At 37.8% G+C, this 21,079-nt stretch overlaps 2 protein-coding genes across 4 annotated transcripts in view; one reads left to right on the forward strand and one right to left on the reverse strand.

The window, feature by feature from the left end:
* Nucleotides 1–12,527, reverse strand: part of Nln (neurolysin) — a 108,018-nt gene extending 95,491 nt beyond the window's left edge. The window contains exon 1 of one of the 2 annotated variants that reach the window (XM_027951604.2): nt 12,307–12,526. In XM_027951604.2, the coding sequence (XP_027807405.2) occupies nt 12,307–12,347 (41 nt within the window). In that variant the 5' untranslated portion in view covers nt 12,348–12,526. Of the gene's footprint in view, nt 1–12,306 lie in introns of both variants that reach the window. The other variant, XM_071612556.1, reaches the window with a different exon arrangement.
* Nucleotides 12,528–12,621: 94 nt separating this feature from the next.
* The window catches only part of Sgtb (small glutamine rich tetratricopeptide repeat co-chaperone beta), a 48,965-nt gene continuing 40,507 nt past the window's right edge, over nt 12,622–21,079 (forward strand). For both annotated transcript variants that reach the window (XM_027951630.2, XM_071612563.1), the window contains exons 1-3: nt 12,622–12,827; nt 14,244–14,363; nt 20,961–21,064. In XM_027951630.2, coding sequence (XP_027807431.1) covers nt 14,264–14,363; nt 20,961–21,064 — 204 coding nt within the window. In that variant the 5' untranslated portion in view covers nt 12,622–12,827; nt 14,244–14,263. The remainder of the gene's footprint in view (nt 12,828–14,243; nt 14,364–20,960; nt 21,065–21,079) is intronic.

Genomic DNA, 21,079 nt, shown 5'->3' on the forward strand with positions numbered 1-21,079 from the left:
TTTGAAGTCCACGTGATTTGTAGTATAGCACATTCCCCTTCTTATGGTTGTTTTCCTTAGTTTTGAGAACCTTTGCCTTGGGCGTTCAGCTTACTCAATGTGCTGTATTTAAGTTCTGGTAACCCAGATTAAAAAACACCTTCCCCTGATATTTACATGTCCAAATTCTTCCATCTTTCATGGCTCAGGTACAACACATAAATTATGTCCTTGACCCTCTTTTATATCCTAGAAGTATTCTCTCTCCCCTGAACCTCACATCAATTTCTCTATTACCCTCTTTGGAATTTTTTAACTTTCTACCTTGTACTTGAATTATTTAAATATGTGCCTAATTATCCTTACTATGCTGTATTGCCTTTTAACAAAATAAGAGCAAAATAATAATTAGCACCACACAGTCTATTTCTGTATTTATTATTCTTTATGTAATAATTCATTATGATATTCAATTTATACCATGATCAGCAGGATATGCTTATCTTACAAATAGTACTAAGAAAAACTCTTGTCCCTGATAAACCTTAACAATGTTTTTCCTTTGTCCTTATTACCAGAAAGCTCATAGTAAAATTCTGGACCCAATTAAAACAATTAGACTCAATGCTCCCTCAAATATTTTGTTTAATATTCTTTTTCCTTTTAAATTATTTTATTAATGCTAATGTTTAATATTAGTATTTTCAGGTAAGCAATCACAAATATGTTTTGATAAAGAGGGGACTATACAATAAATTAAAACAAGCAGGCTGGGAGTATACTGGTGGTGCACTCCTGTAATCCTACCTATTCAGGTGGCTGAGGTCAGTCTGAGCAACTGAGCAACTTAGTAAGAAACTGTCTTTAAAAAAAAAAAGCAAATAATAACAACTTAAGTGAATAGCAAATAGGATCTAAATTTTCTTTACTATCTATCTTTGTGATATTTAGCACAGTCCCTTCAATACAGTAACTGCAAAAGGTTAATGTTTGTGGCATGAGTGAATGAAGTTTTAGAGGTTATATATAGGTTTCAATCAGGCATCATCTACTATCCACCGTTTCTGTAGTTAATATAGCAGGCATGAGATGTATTTTAGAATATGAATTCAATATACTGGTTTCTTTGGGTTGGGTACTCTTTCCAAAAGTCTGGGTCAGCTGCATGTCATTACTTCCTTAATCTGACAAAGTATATCTGCTTCTCTCAGGATACACTCTGCTCAGTGGCATGTATCTCCTCAGTTCCAAGTAACTCCCAAATTCTAAGAACCTGGCTTCCTTGCCCTGAGCCGACCTCAGGTCCACTTATGAGAAGTTTACTTTCTGTTTTCTTTCAGCTTGATTGGTTCTGACCCAGTATTTCACACATTGGCACCTCCTTCAATTGCCTTCATATCCACACTGATATATTTAGAAGACCCTTGCTTCTGAAGTATTCATTAGATTATTATTCTACAGAACTACCAACTGGGTCTGTAAGTGATGACTTAATGCCCCAGTGATGACAAAGTTCACACCTTTTAATATATGGCTTCTCCTCCAACTCATGCTCACCCCAGCACATACTCAAAATTCCTTTGTACCTGTTAAGTACCGCCCTGACAGTTAGCTTCCTACTGCATATTACTCTACTTAGTATTTTTTTTATTACACAACTAGATCTAAGTTGGCTCACTAATACTTAGATGTAGTAATTTCCCCTAGCAACTGGCATTTTCTTTTCTTTTTTTTTAATTATAAGTTGTTCAAAACATTACAAAGCTCTTGACATATTTCATACATTTGATTCAAGTGGGTTATGAAGTCCCATTTTTACCCCATATACAGATTGCAGAATCACCTCGGTTACGCATCCACATTTTTACATACTGCAACTGGCATTTTTCTTAAAGAAATTTTCAACCAGCCATTTCATATAGGGCTTGATATGTCTACTTTCTACTAAAGTTATACATATTCTTCAATAACAAAATGCCAAATCTAGGTCTGTACTACTTCCATATTAGCAATGAACACTGAATTTTTAGTTACTATTACTGATGACATATTTTAATCTACCAATTCAATAAATATATTTATCAAGCATCTACTGTGTAATGACACCATACTAACTTCTAGAGGTGCAGAAATGAACAAACATAAAACAGGCTCCTGATTTCAAGAAATCTAGCAGCTAGCAAGGAAGACAAATATTATTAATGATAATGTATGTGCTATGAAAATATAGGATTAGAAAGATTAAATTTAGTAGGGGTCAGGCAAATTCTCCTGAGGAAGTAAGTACAAGCTAAGCTGATATTGACAGCAGCGCTCACAATCCAACTATTACAGAGATTTGTTTATTTTGACTCCCTGACTAGAGTGAGGGCATAAACCCAGGAGGACAGGAATAGTTCGTCTTGTCCACAGTTGTTTCCCCAAAGTTTAGCTCAGTGGGATGCACAGATCAAATACTTTACAAATACATTTTTTTTGAATATTAGAAAACAAGTGAAAGGTACCTAGAAAACACATGTACCGCTTAAATTCAATAATGAAAATAGTAATCCAATAGGAAAAGGAGCAAAAGATATAAACGGGCATAAAATACAAATGATAAGAAAATAAACTCATCAGTAAACTTGACATCATATATATAAGCCACATTCTTCAATCATCGGATTGGCAAAAGGCTTGGCAACACCAAGAGTTGCTAAGGATGGAGGATTAATGGCTACTCACAAAACTTAAACGGGGAGAGAGAGTAAATTAGTATCACCACTTCAGAAAAGAGTTTTTTTTGCGCATCTTTTGGTAATGTTGATACGTATACGTCCAACAACCATTTTCTCTCAGGTTTATATCCTTGCACATATGTATCAAGATATTTTATAAGAATATTCACAGCAATATTGCTTGTACTAGGAAAACAAAATAACAAAACTCCAAATACTCATGGACAAGAAAATGGATAGTAAGTTTTGAAATAGTCACCAATGAAATATCTTACAACAGTAAAAAAAAAAAAAAAATGAACCACTGCCATGTGAAAGTAATTTCCTTGTGTGAAACTAAATCATATGTCATTCAGAAAAACAAGGACTTGTAATAACATTTATAAAGATAAGCAAGAGGATGAATGCAAAGTTCAACCCTGAGGTTATCTCTCAGATAAGAAAACGTGATATGGATGGAGAGGGGCACAGAGAGACTTCAGAGGTAGTAGACTTATAATTGTAGATATATAGATGCTGCTTTTCATTTGTTAGCCATATCTATATATGTACATGCATTATACTTTTTTGTGTATATTTTTTAACATTAAAGCTAAGTGAATAAGTACTATGTTCAGAAAAGGCAAGAAAAGAGAAAAATTTGTTCCCAATAAGATGCAGACATGAACTCTGGCTGAAGAACTGAGTTCCTTGAGTGAGAGGGAAATCTGGGAGAGCTAAGAAGGGGTTAGACTGTAAACCATACTAAATGTTTTTGATTTTATTTTAGGTTAATGATAGACTAAAGAATTTTAATCTCAAGTATGATATGTCACATTTGCATTTCTTAAACGTCTGTTTTCATTAGAAAATTGTATTAGTGGCAAACAAAAACTGAGGCTGGTTTCATGATGAGGGTCTAATTACGGTGGTGGTACCAGGAATAGAGAAAAGAGAAAGAAGGTAAAGACTATTTAGGATTTGGTAGCTGGTGGAAAAGGTAAAGGAGATAGAAAAAACCAAGAAATGTCTCCCAGATTTTTGACCTGCATACATAGTGACATCATGACAAAGAACAATGGCATAAGAGAAACAGGCAGGTTTATAGGGGAATGTTGTTGTAAGCTTAGTTTTAAGGTAAGGTGATATTGACATTAAACAATGTAATAGGTGGTGGATAAATATCTGTAAAGTGAAAAAGTGACTGAGATTTCCAAAAAGCATTGTCTAACTGGTAGTGGCAACCTGTTTAAAAAAATTATTTGTTTCTCTTTTTGTACCTAAATTGATGTGTTAGTTAGCTTTTTGTAGATGTGATCAAAATACCTGGGAACAACAATTGATGGGAGGAAAAGTTTATTTTGGATTGACAGTTTTAGAGGTTTAGTTCATGGTCATACAATTCCACTGTTCCCAGAGGAAGGTGAGGCAGAACATCATGGCAGTAGAGCACAGTGGAGGAAAGCTGCTCAGCTTGTGGCAGAGAGAGACCATTTCTCATAATCTGGTCATTGTACCTTGAATTTTCTTGCATTAACACAGGAGCTTTTGGGGAACATCTCATATCTCAAACATAACAACAGAGAAATAGGCTACAGGATCTTATAAAGAATTTCTGTGAGACTCTAGAAGATGCGCAGATGTACAAACTTCAGTTTAGAATAAGATCTAACTATGTAGCCCTTATATTATGGATATTATATACTGCAGCAAGAAGAATTTGTCAGAGAGCTCCGTTTATTTTAGTCACTGCAACTCTGCCTAAGATATGAGGCAGAAATAGAATTTTCCTCTTGATCTTGACCACAAATGGATTAGACATCAAAGATACCAGCTAATTGTGGCTGGGAAGTATGAGGGCTTCCTTCTGAATGCCAAGCAGGAGGTATAGATTATCTCAGAGTGGGTAGAATGGAACATGGTCTTCCAGAGCAAGCTATGGTAAATCAGAAGCCCATATTTCATAAGCTGGATTTTCTTTAATACCCCTTCCAATTTCTGTTTTGAATTCCTTTAAGGACTAGAAGTTATTTACTTATTTATTTTTAATTTAAACTTAATGATGGATAAAGGTCTAAATGTGAAAAATGAAACACAAAAGTACTAGAAGAAATGTAATGTAAGTGATTTGAGAAATTTAGGCAAAGGCTTGAGAGACCAAAGGCAGAAGTTACAAAATAAAAGATTGATATACCCAATTGTGTTAAAAACTTAAGCTTTTGTAGGACAAAAGTAAAAAGGCAAAAGACAACAATAATCTATCCCAAAGTTCAAAGGCGGGGAAAAAAAAATTGCAACATCTATCATAGGGTCTCAATGATCCTAATTTAAAAACCTTCAAAACAAAACTCACAATTTGTGTTTCAATCCACAAAGGCAAAAATAGTTGATATTTACTGAGACCGTATTATGTGACCATGTGGTAGACCAATTGCTAATATGTCCTCAATTCTTCATACCTGGATGTATCTATGCCTTTCACAATGTGAATTTTTCGATCCTTCCATCAAGAGATAGAGTCTATTTCTCCACTTCTGAAATCTGGGATGGTGTTGTCACTTGCTTTGGCTAGCAGAATGTGGCAGACAGAGCTGATGGTACTCCAGTTTCAAGTGTAGGCCTTTAGAGAATTTACGCACTTCCTCGTCTCTCATGGAACTCTGTCACTTCCACAAGAACACAGCAGCAGTAGCCTCCTTAATGATGAAAGATCACATAAAAGAGGACCAGAATGCTCTCAGCTTTGGCCATCCTACATCCTTAAAATGCAAAAGTGACCAGCATAAGCAGAGCTGACCACATAACCCATGGATGACCATAGGTGTATGATTAAGATTAGAAAAATTCTTCCAGCCAACATTTAGATTGGTCAGCAAAAATAAATATTTATCATTTATCACTGAAAAGTAATTTGTTATAAATCATTACTGTGGCAATAGGAATATACTCAGGTAATATACAAAGCATTTTAGATTTATCATCTCTCAATCTTAAAATGAGTACAATGTTCCCGTCTTATTTTGTACTTGTCAGCCTCATATTTACTCTATCCTAGTTAGAATGGCCTCTTCACTTTCCCAAACAAACCAGACATACTGTCTCTGGCATCTGCTATTTCTCCTGCTTAGAATGCCCTGTTTCAGGTATTACATGGCATAGTCCCTCGTTTCTCCTGGATCATTACTCTATCATCTTCTGAGTGAGCCTTTCCTGTTAACTATCTACAATTTCATTTCCATCAATCCTGAGTATCCCCCTTCCCGCTTTACTCTTGCTCCTTAGCACATTTGCCCATTTAACATACCACATACTTTCTTTAGTTGTCTCTTCCACTACAATGTAAATTCCATCAACACAAGGATTTTTGTCTGCTTTGTTCATTGCTACATCCCAGGATGTAGAAGGCCCTCAGAAACATAATAAATACTCAAATATCTGATCAGTGAAGAAAGTTGCCAGTAAATTCTCAATTTACTGATGAGGAAAAAAGATATAGATAAGTAACTTTGCCTAAGATCACAGTGCTAGTCAGTGGCAAAACCAGCATTCAAACTCAGGCAGGCTGGTTCTACATTCCTATAGCCTAGACTACTATGCTACATATCCTGTGCAGTGCAGAACTTGACATACACACAGGTACTCAATAAACATCAACTTGCTTGGTTCTTTGCATCTTCAGTCTAGGTATTTCTCCCCAGGAAGTGCTGTGCTTTGTCTTTTTTAAAATTTTTTTTTTTTAGTTTTTCGGCGGACACAACATCTTTGTTTGTATGTGGTGCTGAGGATCGAACCCGGGCTGCACGCATGCCAGGCGAGCGCGCTACCGCTTGAGCCACATCCCCAGCCCCTGTGCTTTGTCTTAACCAAAGGGAAGATAATATTTAAATTTGAGTAAGTATCAGGATGTTTCTGACCAAAATCAATGGCAAAAAAATCAACCAAAAACAAAAAACAAAATTTCCATCTTTGTTTTATCCGTTTTTTTACAAATAATCACAGTCTAGCTTTTGATATTTGTAACTTAAAACCCTTTCTTTATTAGGCTATTTTTTTAGCACCAATGTCCTAAAATTTGGAGTTTATGCCCATTGAATTTAGGGGAACTGTCTCAATTTTATTTAATTACAGTCAGACATACAAATAGTATTAAACTTATGAATAACTGAAGTTTGTCTTACTTTCTAAGATTTTTCTTTTTTTTAATATTCTTTTAGTTGTAGATAGACATGATACCTTTATTTTATTTTATTCTTTTATGTGGTGCTAAGGATCGAACCCAGTGCCTCACATGTGCAAGGCAAGCGCTCTGTCACTGAGCCACAACCACAGCCCTAAGATTTTCTATATGAATAAATTTTTGCATTAGAAAACAACTTTTTTAGTTTCTAGATCACATTCCCAAATTTTTCTTAAGGAATTATACCCATTGAATAAACCATCAAAAAAATGGAAGGAAATGAACATTAAGAGAAGTTTCTATTTATAAAACTGGTAAGGATAAAAAATACTGAAATGCTTAGAAACTATGTATCAAATATGCAAACTACTACACTTACATGTTCTGCTGTTTCAGTATAATTTGTGTGAGATTTTAGGAGAAGAATATGATAAAAAGTACCAAAGACCTACAAGATTTATATGCCCTGTAATATACCAATACCACTCATAAGGAATTTTTATTAAGAAAATAATTAAGGACTTGGAAAAGCATAATAAGAATGTTTATCTAAGTACCATTACCCATAGCAAGGAGTTGGAAATAGTTGAAGTGTCCAAAGATAGAGATTAATCAAATGTCATATAACAACATATGGACTATGTAGTCGTTTATATTATGGAAGGATATTTATATTATATTAACTTTATTTTTGGCTCCGCCCACGTGACCCAGCCAATCGGCCTCAAGAGCAGGAGGATTGTGGGAGGTGGAGAGAAGCTGGTGTTGGAGAGAGAGGCTTGTGGGAAGCCGGTGGTGGCAGTTGAGGCTCTGAGAGTTTTTCCTGAGAGGCTGTTTTGTTTGGCGTGTGTGATTCTAAAAATAAAGTTAGTTTCTTTTGACAAGTGGCTCCTGATTGTGCCCAGCCAGGCATTTGGTGGCCCGTACAGATAGGGCGAGAGGAAAAATGGCCATTTTAAGATTTTGCCCAGCCAGCCGGCCTTCGACAATAAGTATGGCCATTTCATTTGTTTTTTAAAAAGTTGTAGACAGGGGCTGGGGCTGTAGCTCAGTGGCAGAGTGCTTGCCTAGCATGCGTGAGGCACTGGGTTCGATCCTTAGCACCACATAAAAAAATAAATAAAATAAAAGGATTCTGTCCATCTACAACCAGAAAAAAAAAGAAAAGAAAAAATAAGCTGTAGACAGAAGATATTTTGGAAGCTATTAGTAACTGGTTTTTCTGGTTGGGGAGACTGTATATCTTTTTAATATTTTCTTTTGTTTGTGATTATTTCTAATTTCCTATTAAAACATATATTGCTGTCACAATTTTAAAACCAAACCAAGCTATTTTTTTTTAATGAAAGAGAAAACTAGGGTTATTACATCTATAATTTGGGCTTAATGTTGTTGAATAGCCCTTCTCATTTTTTTCTCTGACCATGCCATCCATCCTTCATCCTGTGATATACATTAAATTTTGCTGAGCTCACATGCTGTGCAATCAGGCCGAGGGTGGAAGGCAAATTCTCCTGGTTTAATTGCTATGGCAACATAGAATTAGGAAGAAAAAAAAGCTTAGATGTAATTTAGTTTAGTTCTTTTCATTTTGCAAAATAAAGAACCAGAGAGAGGTACAAAGAAGTGAATGATTAAGGTCAAAAAGTTAGCTGAACAGCAACTACAACCAATCCTCAGATCCTGAGTCTATTTATTCTCAAGAAATTTGGCTTAATACCCCCATCAATGATCCTGGCTACCAAGATGACCTTGGGAAGGGTGTATAGCAGCTCTGCCAACAGGAACACCCAAGGGAAAGCCTAAGTCAGTTAAACAAAAGTCTAGTTAACGCCTAGTTCATTTTCATGCTCAAATGAACTCCCCAGTGTCAGAACAGGAAAAACATGAGAACAGAGAGGCCATGTTGTCCAATATTAACCTTTTTTGGAGGATACGAACTTTGAAACAAAGAGTAGATTCTGTGATTAAGTCACCTAAGCCCTAAATCATGGACTACTGTATATGGTGATTAACTGCAATAAATACCCTGAAATAACAATATAGTCAGTTTAACATGGTAGATCACCAGCTTCTAACAACAGCTTCTGTGCTTTTTACATATTTTCTTAAAGAAAGAATTTGGGGGCTGCAGTTGTGGTCAGTTGTAGAGCGCTTGCCTAGCATGTGTGATTCTCTGCACTACATATAAAATAAAGAACCACTGACAACTAAAAAAAAATATAAAGATATATATACACACACACACACACACATATACATATATATGAAAGAAAGAGGGGCCAGGGTTGTGGCATAGTGGTAGAGCACTTACCTAGCATGCATGAGGTGCTGGGTTCAATCCTCGGCACCACATTAAAAAAAATAATAATAAAATGAAATAAAGGTATTGTGTCCATGTACAATTAAAAATATATTAAGAAAGAAAGAAAGAAAAGGGGGCTGGGGAGGTGGCTCAAGCGGTAACGCGCTCGCCTGGCATGCACGGGGCCCTGGGTTCGATCCTCAGCACCACATAAAAATAAAATAAAGATGTTGTGTCCACCGAAAACTGAAAAATAAATATTAAAAAAAAAAAAAAAGAAAGAAAAGAAAAGAAAATGGATAGCACATTCCAGCAGTTTTCAAAAAGTAGTCCACAAATCTTGGGAGTAAAGGTATGGGATAGATCCCTGAGGCCTTTTCAAGAAGTCAGAAGTTAAAAATATTTGGTATAAAGGCATTTTTTGAGAGAGAGAGAGAGAGAGAGAGAGAGAGAGAGAGAGAGAATTTTTTTAATATTTATTTTTTTAGTTTTCGGGCGACACAACATCTTTATTTATTTATTTATTTATTTTTATGTGGCGCTGAGGATCAAACCCAGCGCCTCCGCATGCCAGGCAAGCGCGCTACCGCTCGAGCCACATCCCCAGCCCCAATAAAGGCATCTTTTTAAAAAACTTTTTAAAAAACTGTATTGACATTGTACTGATGATGAAAAGGAATGATGGAAAAAAACTATTGGCTCCTTAGCACAAATCAAAGCAGTGGCACCAAACTGTATTAGTAGTTGTATTTTTTTACCACCTCACTCTCATGCTAAAAATAATGTCAGTTTCACTTAGAATGTCTTTGATAAAATAGCAAAAATTATGAATTTTATGAGATCTCAGCTCTTAATGTATAGGAATACAAGTACATGCAAAGCATTTCTATTGTACCCCTGAGTACAACAGTTGTCCAAATAAAATGCACTTGTGCAACTGAATGAATTGTGAACTAAAACTGCCTTTCTTTTTCTTCCTTTCTTTTTTTTTTAACGGAGCACCACTTTTACTTGATCAAACTACTTTCAGACAAATCAGGATTATTCTGACTTAAATATTTGGCAGAAGTTCTGTCAAAAATGTAACAAAGTGATTTAAATTAAAAAAATGTAACAAAGTGAGACTGTCACTTCAAGGGAAAAAACTTGACAGTTTGTGTTGCTAATGATGAAATTCTAGCTTTCAAATGAACATTAGAAGTTTGGAAATTTCTTTCTGCAATGTGAGGTTGACAGCTTTCCAACACTTAAAAACATTTCTAAGATTGATAAGGACATTAGGAATTTGACTCTTCGATATTATATAATGGAATACGCCAACATTAGGAAGATCTATAGAACAAGGCAACCACTAATTTCCAAATGACTCATGTTTGATGTTATAAAATCATAGAAGGGTAGAAAATTCATTAAAAGATTTAGGATACCCCGGTGAATTTTAATGTAACAGTCAGAAAAACACATTGACATAGTTTCAGATTCCATTTTGCAACTAAACTTTTTCAAACTACCATTTGTTGAAAATTGATGTGATAAAAAGCTATTAAACAATTCCTCTTTCCAACTGAATGAGTATGGGTGGGATTTTCCTCATCTTCTTAAATCGAAACAAAAAAGTAAAATAAATTTAATGCAGGAGTAAATGTAAAAATCCAGCTATCTTGTATTGACACACATTAGTTTTGCAAAAATTCAAAATGATCACATTCCTAGAATGATTATCATTAAACATAGCATTACCATATGATCCAGCATTTTCCACATACATTTTCCAGGTATATATCCCAAAGAACTGAAAGCAGACTCAAACATAGTTACATACCAATGATCACAAAGCATTATCCAACAGTCAAAAGGCAGAAGCAATCCAAGTGTGCACTGACAGATGAATGGCTAAACAAAATATTTATGCATGTAATACACTTATTACTGTTTATAAACTAATAAATACTGAAAAAAATGTTACAGCTTTAATTTATCATATGGTAAATAGGGCAGATATAACCCAAATCAATCTTAGGTTCTTAACAATTTTTGAGAGCTCAAGGGATCTTGAGATATAAAAAGGTTAAGAACAACTGTCTTAAATGACAATTTATTCTCTCCTTACACCTGCATTATGTAAAGATCTTCATTTGTTGGTATAACTTTATTTGCCAGCAATACCACTTCCAGTGTGGAGATTAGCCAAAAAAAAAAAAAAAAAAAGGGACAACCTAAAATATGTTCACAATCATCACATTAACTCTTTATAATTACTATTGTCCCCTGGATGCACAATAACTCCACAAGACTGAGCAACACAAAGCTCCACACAATTGAGTGGCAATGGACAATAGAAAACTGTACAAAGCTTAAATGATGATGACATGTTCCAAAGTAGTTTTGTAGACAACGAGGACAAAACACACCTTCCTTTTTTTAAATTGAAACTTCATTTGGCTTTACAGTTCTGGTCAGATTTGGGTATGGGGATGGTGGCTGCATTGTTTCCGAAAACCAGTGCATCCATGCAAAGAATTCAATTCTTTTACCATCTTGCTACTGGTCTGTTGTGAGGGGTGTGGTTAGGAAGCAATTCAAAACAGTTTTAATTTTGGGGCCAAGTCAATAGGTTCTGACAAGAGGCAGAATGTTTGTTTTATGACGAGGAGGAAAATAAAAAGGAAATTAAAAACCACGGACGCAAATAGGCGGCAAAATCAAAGCGGTTTCATGTGTATATGTTAAACGACTGGAATGCTAATGATGTGAATGAGGGGCAAATGAGAATTGTTATTCCTAAGTCTACAACTGCAGCACTTTCAATGCCAGGTCTGCAGTTCTGGGTAAGGGAGAAAATGAAAGCATTTCGTAACTAGCCCAGCTCTCTGCATTCATTTTCGGCTGGGTCTGTGACCTGTCTAGCTGACTGCGGCAAAGGCAGTCCCAAACAAAGGGGAATGGATGTCCTCTCGAGGGAATCGAGGAGGGAAAAGTGGCCCCAGGTAGTCACGTCAGGTGTCCCTAAGGGGTCGCCCAGGCAGGTTGTGAGGAGTGAGGTTCCCAGGTGCGTGAGAGGGGAAAGCTTGCTCCAGGGCGCCTGGCATTAACCGGGCAGAAGATCCCGCCCTGCCCATGGTCAAGGTTAACCCGCGCACGGAAAGTACCTGTGGAGGCCTCGCACAGCCGAAAGGCACCGGGCAATCATGGGCACGCCGAGAGGCCGGCAGCAGCGAGTGCGTGGTCTTGGGGTCTGGGGGCGACCGAGGCGGGCGCCCGGCAGCGGAGAGTGGGCCTAGCGCTGAAGACCACAGCGGAACCGCGGCGACGCCTGGCTGCCAGCGCCCTCCCACGTGCTGCAGCCCCACGCCGGCGCCCACGGAGGCCCGCCCCGCGCCGCGCCCCGCCCCGGCCGGCCGTGCGCCCCGCCCCGCGCCCCGCCCCTCCCCGCCCCACGCGTCCTGCACCGCCCCCGGGGCGGAACCGGCGAGACCCAGCAGCTCTGAGCCAAGCGCGCAGCCGGGTGGGCTGAGGGGGCGGCGGCGGCGGCGCGGGAGCCGGGAAGTTTGGGCGACTCCGGCCAGTGCTGTGATCCCGAGCCAAGCTCCAGCCTTGAGGACCAGGCACCAGCGGCCCGGCTTACGAACGCCCCGGGGCCCGCAGCCGTCGTCTCGCGTCCGCTTGCCTGGTAAGGGGCTTCTGTCTGGAAAGGGTGCGTCTCCCGCAGCTCCAGTCGGAGGCCTGCATCGCGCACCCGCTGCAAACCTCGTCTGAGCCGAGGCGAGGCCCGGTAACTGGAGGGAAGGAGGATTGCAGTGGGAGGTGGATGTGCCCTGAGGAGAGGTAGGAGGAGAAGCCTGGAGGGGGTTACACATCTCTTTTCCTTTTGGTGCCCCCTCTCTCCGATCTGTTTTCACCTTCGGCCCTGGGGCCTTATTTAGAATTTGTAATAGCCCATGGCCTAGAGGCTGAGTTCGCCTTTAAAATAAGCACCCAAATAATAAACATCCTAGCGGCGTTACCACACCCTGGCTTTGAATTAGGGAACCTGGGGAGCAGATGGATGATGCGATTTAGTGGAAATAAGCCATTAATGCTGGCTGGCCCTGCGCCACTGTTTGAATGCAATAGTATTCCATGTGAATGAACAAGACCGGGGGCTTCCAGCTACTGCAGACAGCGCTGATGGGTTTGTAGTAACTATCGGTTTAGGCAATAATTGTTTGACTTGGACGTGGATTATAGAAATGCCCTTTATCAAGAATGACACTCAATGGTTGAACAGCTGTTCTTAAGTGTATTTCCTCAGCAAATGACTCTCAACCTATGAAAGTAGCTGGAGCATAAATTATTAGTACTTTTTAAAAACTCATGATCCAGAGGAAGATGCTCAACAAGGAGCATCTTCTGAGTCAGCAGGATGAAATGCCCCTCAACTTAGTACTGAGGCCTTTAGGGGGATTTCTACATCTATATTTGTATTCCTTTCCTGTATCTATACCATATAGATAACAGTGAAAGTTTATGCTTATGTTATACGTATTTTGAAAAAAAATTACTGATGGAAAATTTAACGAAGTCTAATATTACTGGGTTTAAATTAAAATATGTAATAAATTACCATAATAATACTTTGTGCTCTCTTGACTCAAAAAAAAGAAAAAAAAAGAGCTCAAGGTAGTGCAGGGAAAGGTGATTTATAACTTTCTTGATTCTTTAAAATAATTGAGCTCAGTGTTTTCATTTATCTTATCAGCAGGATGAAATGCCCCTCAACTTAGTACTAAGGCCTTTTAGGGGGATTTCTACATGAAGGGAAAGGTGATTCATTATCTAAAGAAAATGTTTGTTATATTTACTCTGTAGCAAACAGGTAAATGCAATCATTTAGTAAAAGATGATGTTTTTCTAATCAAAGGCAATATAATATTTTTAAGGGCTGGAAAGAAAACTGAAAGTATTTTAAAAACCAAGATGTTACATTCCTATTTTTAGGCTGTTTTTTACTTTTAATGTAATATGTAACCCTTCCTTTATTATTTATAACTTTCCTGAATGATTCTTTAAAATAATTTAGCTCAATGTTTTCATTTTTCTTATCAAGGAAGTGTTTAAGGTCCTAAAATGTCATCTATCAAGCACCTAGTTTATGCAGTTATTCGTTTCTTACGGGAACAAAGTCAGATGGATGCTTATACTTCTGATGAACAAGAAAGTTTGGAAGGTAGGCTCCCGGTCTTTGTTTTATTTGTCTTATAATTATAAATAAATAATAAAATAGATATAAGCCAACTTTTTTTTTTTTTGGTACTGGGGATTAAACTCAGGGGCACTTAACCAATGAGCCACATCCCCAGCCCTATTTTGTATTTATTTAGGGACAGGGTCTCACTGAGTCGCTTAGCACCTCACAGTTGCTGAGGCTGGCTTTGAACTCGTGATTCTACTGTCTCAACCTCCCAAGCTACTGGGATTACAGGCATGCACAATCATGCCTGGCCCCAACTTTTATGTTATTAAAAAATCAGAATGTTTTGTTGATCTTTCAAGTGGAGAAGCTTATCTGGAAGAGTATCTTATTTCCATTCTCTGAAGTTTGTTTTAATTAACAACAAAATAAAAGCGCTGTTGTTCATTTATTGAACAATTATTGTTTTGGAACTATGCTATTCATATTATAGGGAATGTTTTCTTCACATTGACTAAATTAGTATAATTCCCATTTAACAGATGAGACAATTAAACCAGATGCTTTAAGTAACATTACAGCTGATATGTGACAAAATTGAGGTTTTAATTCCAGTTCTTATGCTGAAGATTTTGTTTTCTTCTTTTTCTAATAGCAAAGTATTCAGTTTAGAAATAACTCATAAAAATACCTTAGTTGTTGTAATCATACTACATAAAAGTCTAAATAATTATACCATTGGTGAGCTCTGACATGTGCCTATTTTGGGACTTGAAGTGAGAAGATTTCATCCTTGTCTTGTGTTAGCTTTAAATATTTGATTCAGGAATCTATACAGTTGAGCAGGACTTAGATGATAACATCATATGGTTCCTTGACACCATCTTCATGCTTCATGTTTATGCATTATAAAATTTTAAATTCAGTATTAAACATAACAAGATGGAATTCTGCATATGGGCTTGTGGAAGTTCAGTGAACCTGGCTTTTTTGTGGCCTAAAGATTTAATTATTGCAGTGAGAGTATTCTGGGGGAGCTTAATATATAAGAGTATAGTTTGAATTTCCAATCTTGAAGCTCCTGCTTCTGTATAAGGGACACATCTATTAATTTTGAGTACTTCCCTTATAAATATCCTTTAAGGAGGTGGGGATGAAAATTGGGCGTTTGCTATAAATCTGCTTGCAGTCTGGTGGGATGATGTCTTTCCAGGTGGCAGTGAGAGGAGCAGGTGATGCACAGTTGGAGAACACTGCAAATCAGTCCATGTAATATTAAGGTCTTTTTGTTCTCCTTCATGGTCAGACTGTATGAAGGGAAAGGTGATTGGTTATCTAAGGAAAATGTTGTTATGTTTACTCTATAGCAAATAGGTAAATGCAATCATTTAGTAAAAGATGATGTTTTTCTAATCAAAGGCAGTATAATATTTTTAAGGGCTGGAAAGAAAACTGAAAGTATTTTAAAAACCAAGATGTTACATTCCTATTTTTAGACTGGTATTCAGCCAAAAATATGTGCCTTCAGCTGTTTGTTATATATGGCAGTCAGAAATAGTGCCAATTTTTGTGACTGACCCCTATTTTTGACTGTGAGTCTAATTTAATTGAACACAAAATCATGTGAAGGTGTCTGCCCACCTTCTAGACATTTAAAAAAGCCCTAGGAAAGGAGGCTCCATTCTAGTGCCAACTTTACCACTATTGAGAAACTGGTGATATCATCAGCTTTGTCTTATTAGATTGTCAGGCATTCCTCTTAATTGTTGTCATCTACTGATAATCTGCTTCATTTTTATTTTTATTTTTGGTACCAGGGATTGAACCCTGGGGTGCTTAACCACATTCCAGCCCTACTTATTTTTATTTTGAGACAGGGCCTTTCTGAGTTGCTTAGGGCCTTGCTAAGTTGCTGAGGCTGGTTTTGAATTTGCTATCCTCCTGCCTCAGCCTCCTGAGGATTACAGGTGTGTACCACTGTACCTAGCTATTTTTATTTATTTTTTGAAATGAGGTCTTGGTGTATTGCCCAGGCTGATGTCAGACAACTGGCCCAAGTGATCTTCCTGCCTTGACCTTTAGCTGAGACTACAGGCACACTCAATTGTGTTCAGCTCCATCTGCTTTCTTCTTTTTGTTTGCTTGTTTTTTTGTTTTTGATACTAGGGATTGAACTCTGTGCACTTAACTACTGAGCCACATCACCAGCCTTTTTTTTGTATTTTATTTAGAGACAGGGTCTCACTGCTTAGGGTCTTGCTAAGTTGCTGAGGCTGGCTTTGAACTTGAGATCCTCCTGTCTCAGCCTCTCAAGTGGCTAGGATTATGGGTATGCACCACTTCATCCAGCCATCTGCTTCCTTTTTAACTGTTGTGGTTCCTGTACCTTGTCACTCTCTCAAGTACTACTGCTCTCTGAACTCTTGGCAATTCTGCTAGATTCATACATGATTCTTTCAGTTCCCTCAATTCTCAGTTCTTAACTTTTTCTCCTTCAGTGATCTCAACCACATAGTTATAATCCAAGCCAGTGGTTCTGAACTTGAGTGATTTTGCAAGCCAGTGGTTCTGAACTTGAGTGATTTTGCAAAGTCCGAAGGCATTTTTGGTTATCACAACCTCAGGGCCTGATATTACTGGCATATACTATTAGAGACCATGGATGGTAGTAAACACTATAAAGCCTGGGACAGCCCCTGTGAATCAGGAATTATCTGTTCTAAAATGTCAGTATGAGATTGAGAAACCCTTCTCTAAATCTATCCTCCTGTCTCAGCCTCCTGAGGATAATGGGTGTGTTCCACTGTACCTGGCTATTTTTAGATAAATAAATCCTGAAAATCCCTAAATCTTACTATTTCCAAAAATTGCATTCCTTTCATAATCTCTATCTTAAACACTTCACTTTCACATCTGCCAGTCTTTCAAGCTCACGCCTTCTAGAATCCCTATCCCCCAAATTCTTTGAATCCACTTGTATTAGTTAGCTTTTCATTGTTGTGACAAATACCAGAGAAAAACAACTTAGGAGAGCAAAGGTTTATTTTGATTCAGGGTTTCAGAGATTTCAGTTGGTTGGCTAGCTCCATTGCTTTAGGACCTGAGGTAAGGTAGGACATTATGGCAGAAGGGTGTGATATGCTCGTGGCAGCCAGGAAGCAGAGAGACACCAGAGACAGAGAGAGGAAAAAGGGAGCCCCACATATTCTTAGTACTTGCCTGTCTGACCAACTATAACCTAGATGGACCATCCATGTTCCTTTCTCAGTATAACCCCTCTACTGCCATGTTAGATCCCATCCTATCTCAATCAATCCAGCACATCACTGTAGTTATGCTACCATCTTTGTTTTATAACCTCAAGTTCTCACTTTTTACTCTCATTTTCATCAGAACATAAATTTACCATTATTTTTTTTTCTTTAAACAATAAAAACAAGCCGACGCAGTGGCACATGCATTTAATCCCAGTGGCAGGGAGGCTGAGAAAGGAGGATTGTAGTTCAAAGCCAGCCTAAGCAAAAGTGAGGTGCTAAGCAACTCAGTGAGATCTTGTCTCTAAATAAAATACAAAATAAGCTGAGGATGTGGCTCAGTGGACAAGTGCTCCTCAGTTGTTTAATCCTCAGTACCAAAAAAAAAAAAAAAAAAAAGAAAAGAAAAGAAAAGGTAAAACAAACAATAGATATTCTTGTCATACTGCCTCCTCCTAAAATAGTTGCCTAGTTTTATCTCCCTTTGCAACAAAACCATTTGAGAGAGTTGTCTGTACCAGCTTTCTTTAATTCTTCTGTTCTTTCTGAAGCCCACTCCAGGTAGGCCTTTACTTCTTTCTTTCCACACTGCTGTCATCAAGGTCATTAATGATTTTTATGTTGTTTGGTTCCGTGGGCAGTTCTGTCATTATCTGATTTGCTTACTGACATTAATAAGGATGATGATCACTGTCTTCTCCCTTGCCCCCAAATACTTTGTTCCCTTAACTTCCAGGATAGTGCATAATATCTTGTCTGTCTTATTGTTTATCTTTTCCTTTCCTGATTCTCTTCCTGCTTGATTTTCTTTTCATTATTTACACTCATTTCTTCAGTGATATTATTAGCTCATTGGCCTGAAATATCCTGAATTTATATGCTGAAATGTCTCAAACTTGTACCTTTAATCCAGACCTTTCTTCTGAACCCCCAATTTTTATATCCAACTGCTCTACTAGATATCTCCACTTATAAGTCTAATAGACTTCTTAAAGTTGACTTTGCCAAAATGGATCCTCCCACCTAAAATCTGTTCTATTCACAACTTCCCTATTTCAGTGATGGCAGCTACAGTTTTTCCTTTGCTCAGGCCCAAAATTGGGTGCTATTCTGTACACTTCTCTTCCTTATACACTTATCTAATAATCAATAAGTCTTGTTGGCTATACCTTCAAAATATGTCTAAATTCTGTCCACTTCTTACTATCTCCACTGATGTCACCCCTAGTTAGAATGAAGTCTTTTTTGCCTATTGTATTATGATCACCCCTCGTTTGTCTGCCTGCCGCAGTCTGGCTGGGCACAAATGCCGCAGTCTGGCTGGGCACACAATCACGAGCCACCACACAGCTTGTAGATTCAAACAGCAACTCTTTATTCCCGAACTCACACCAGCCGTCTACAATCACGTTCTGGGGAAATCCACGTTCTCTGCCCAAATCCACCTCCACTGGGCTTCTGTCTCCCAAAAAATACTGTCTGAATCCCATGAGAACTCAAGGGGAACTCAGGCAGCAGGATACGCCCTATTCCCAGCAGGAATAATCTTAAACCTGGAACGCCCTAAACCCGATTATCCTAAACCGGGAACACCCTAATCCGCCCTGGTCCTTGAGCAAGGTCACCTACATGCAATGTCACTGCAAAATGTCCTATTTCCACGAGTCCTTCCACTAAGCAACATGGGGTACGCTGGCAAGGAAATTGTCATACCTACTTGGCTAATGGCTCCCAGCATCTGCCTTCTTCTATTCTTGCTTCTTAGAATATTTAAACATAACTACTAGTGATCTTTTAAGACTGTATCAGATTTGCTGGGCATGATGGTGCACGCCTTGTTGTGGTTTGGATAGGAGGTATCCTCCAAAAGACAATGTGAGACAATGCAAGAAGGTTTGGATGATAAATGATTGGGTTACAGCCTTAACCAAATTAGTGAATTATTCCCTGATGGAATTATCTGAGTGGTAACTGGGGGCAGGTGGGGTGTGGGTTGAGGGCGTGGCTATGGGGTCTATATTTTGTATCTGGAGAGTAGAGTTTCTCTCTCTCTGCTGCTTGATCATCATGTGAGCTGGTTCACTCTTCCACACTCTTCTGCCATGATGTCCTGCCTCTCGAACCCCAAGGAATGCTGTCTATGGACTGAGACCTCTGAAACTGTTAGCCTCTAAATAACTTTCTTCCCTAAAATTGTTCTTTTAGTTACAATAGTGAGAAAGAGACTAAAACATGCCTCTAATCCCAGTGGCTCAGGAGGCTGAGGCAAGAGTATTGCAAGTTCAAAGCCAGCCTCAGCAAATTAATGAGGTCCAAAGTAAGCTAGTATAGAAACCCTCTCAGATAAAAAATAAAAAGGGCTAGGGATGTGGTTCAGTGGTTAAGTGCCCCTGAGTTCAATCCCTGGTACATGCCCTGCCTCTAAAAAAAAAAAAAAAAAAAAAAAGTATGTCAGATTTGATCATTTCTGTACTTAAAATTTTACAATGTTGCAATTACTCCTCATGTTACTTAGTCATTGTTTAAAGGATCTATATAATTTGGACTTCTGTGATGTATTGTTCATTTACTGTTTCTCATTTGTTTTCTGCTAAATTAGCTTCCTTATTGTGAATGCACCAAATTCTTTTGCTTTTCTAACATCATCTCTCACCGTGTCTTAGCACCTACTGTGTTCCAACGAGTTCTCTTGTCCTACACCAAAAATAAATGAGGCACCTGCCTCCATTCAACAGGCTGTACATTTTACTTAATGTGTTTATTCCCTACGTCTATTAACCATTCATCATGTGGACAGTGATTTTTTTTCTGTTAAGTTTGCTTCTGTTAAGTTTCCCTACCACCTTAGAATAACATCTTACACATAGTAGGCACTTGGTAAATTTGCATGTATGAATGGATTTTTAAAACTGACCTATCTTCATGTACATATACTAGGATTAATATTTAATTATTATGTGTCAGGGACTATTTCTTTTACAATTTTAAATCAGATTGATAATTCTATTTCTTGTATTTTAAAAACTGATCATTTTTTTTTGTTCAAGGAATTAAGACACAAATGGCTAATTAGATATTAGTAGTGGAGAGCTAGTTGTTGCTGACTTGCTCTTTTTTCTGATAGCCTTCAACAAGATTTGAGGTAATATGTATATTCAGAAATTATATTCTAGATAACGTCTATCTTTTAGTGAGATATAAGAAATCAAGTTTTGTTCCCCTCAATAGCTGGTCTATAAACAGAAATTTGTATGCAGCCGAACCAATTAGTTTTCCATATATTCTGTGATCATAAATACTGATTACCACAGAGTGCAGTGCTATCATCATTTCTTTCTTTAAGTTGCTAATTTTTTTCACTATTAAAATTTGTTTCAAGTTGCAATTCAGTGCTTGGAGACAGTTTTTAAGATCAGCTCAGAAGATACACATCTAGCAGTTTCACAGCCTTTGACAGAAATGTTCACAAATTCCTTCTGTAAGGTATGTTGTCATTGT

The sequence above is a fragment of the Marmota flaviventris genome, chromosome 5 (genome assembly GCF_047511675.1).
Source record: "Marmota flaviventris isolate mMarFla1 chromosome 5, mMarFla1.hap1, whole genome shotgun sequence".
NCBI classification, from domain to species: Eukaryota; Metazoa; Chordata; class Mammalia; order Rodentia; family Sciuridae; genus Marmota; species Marmota flaviventris.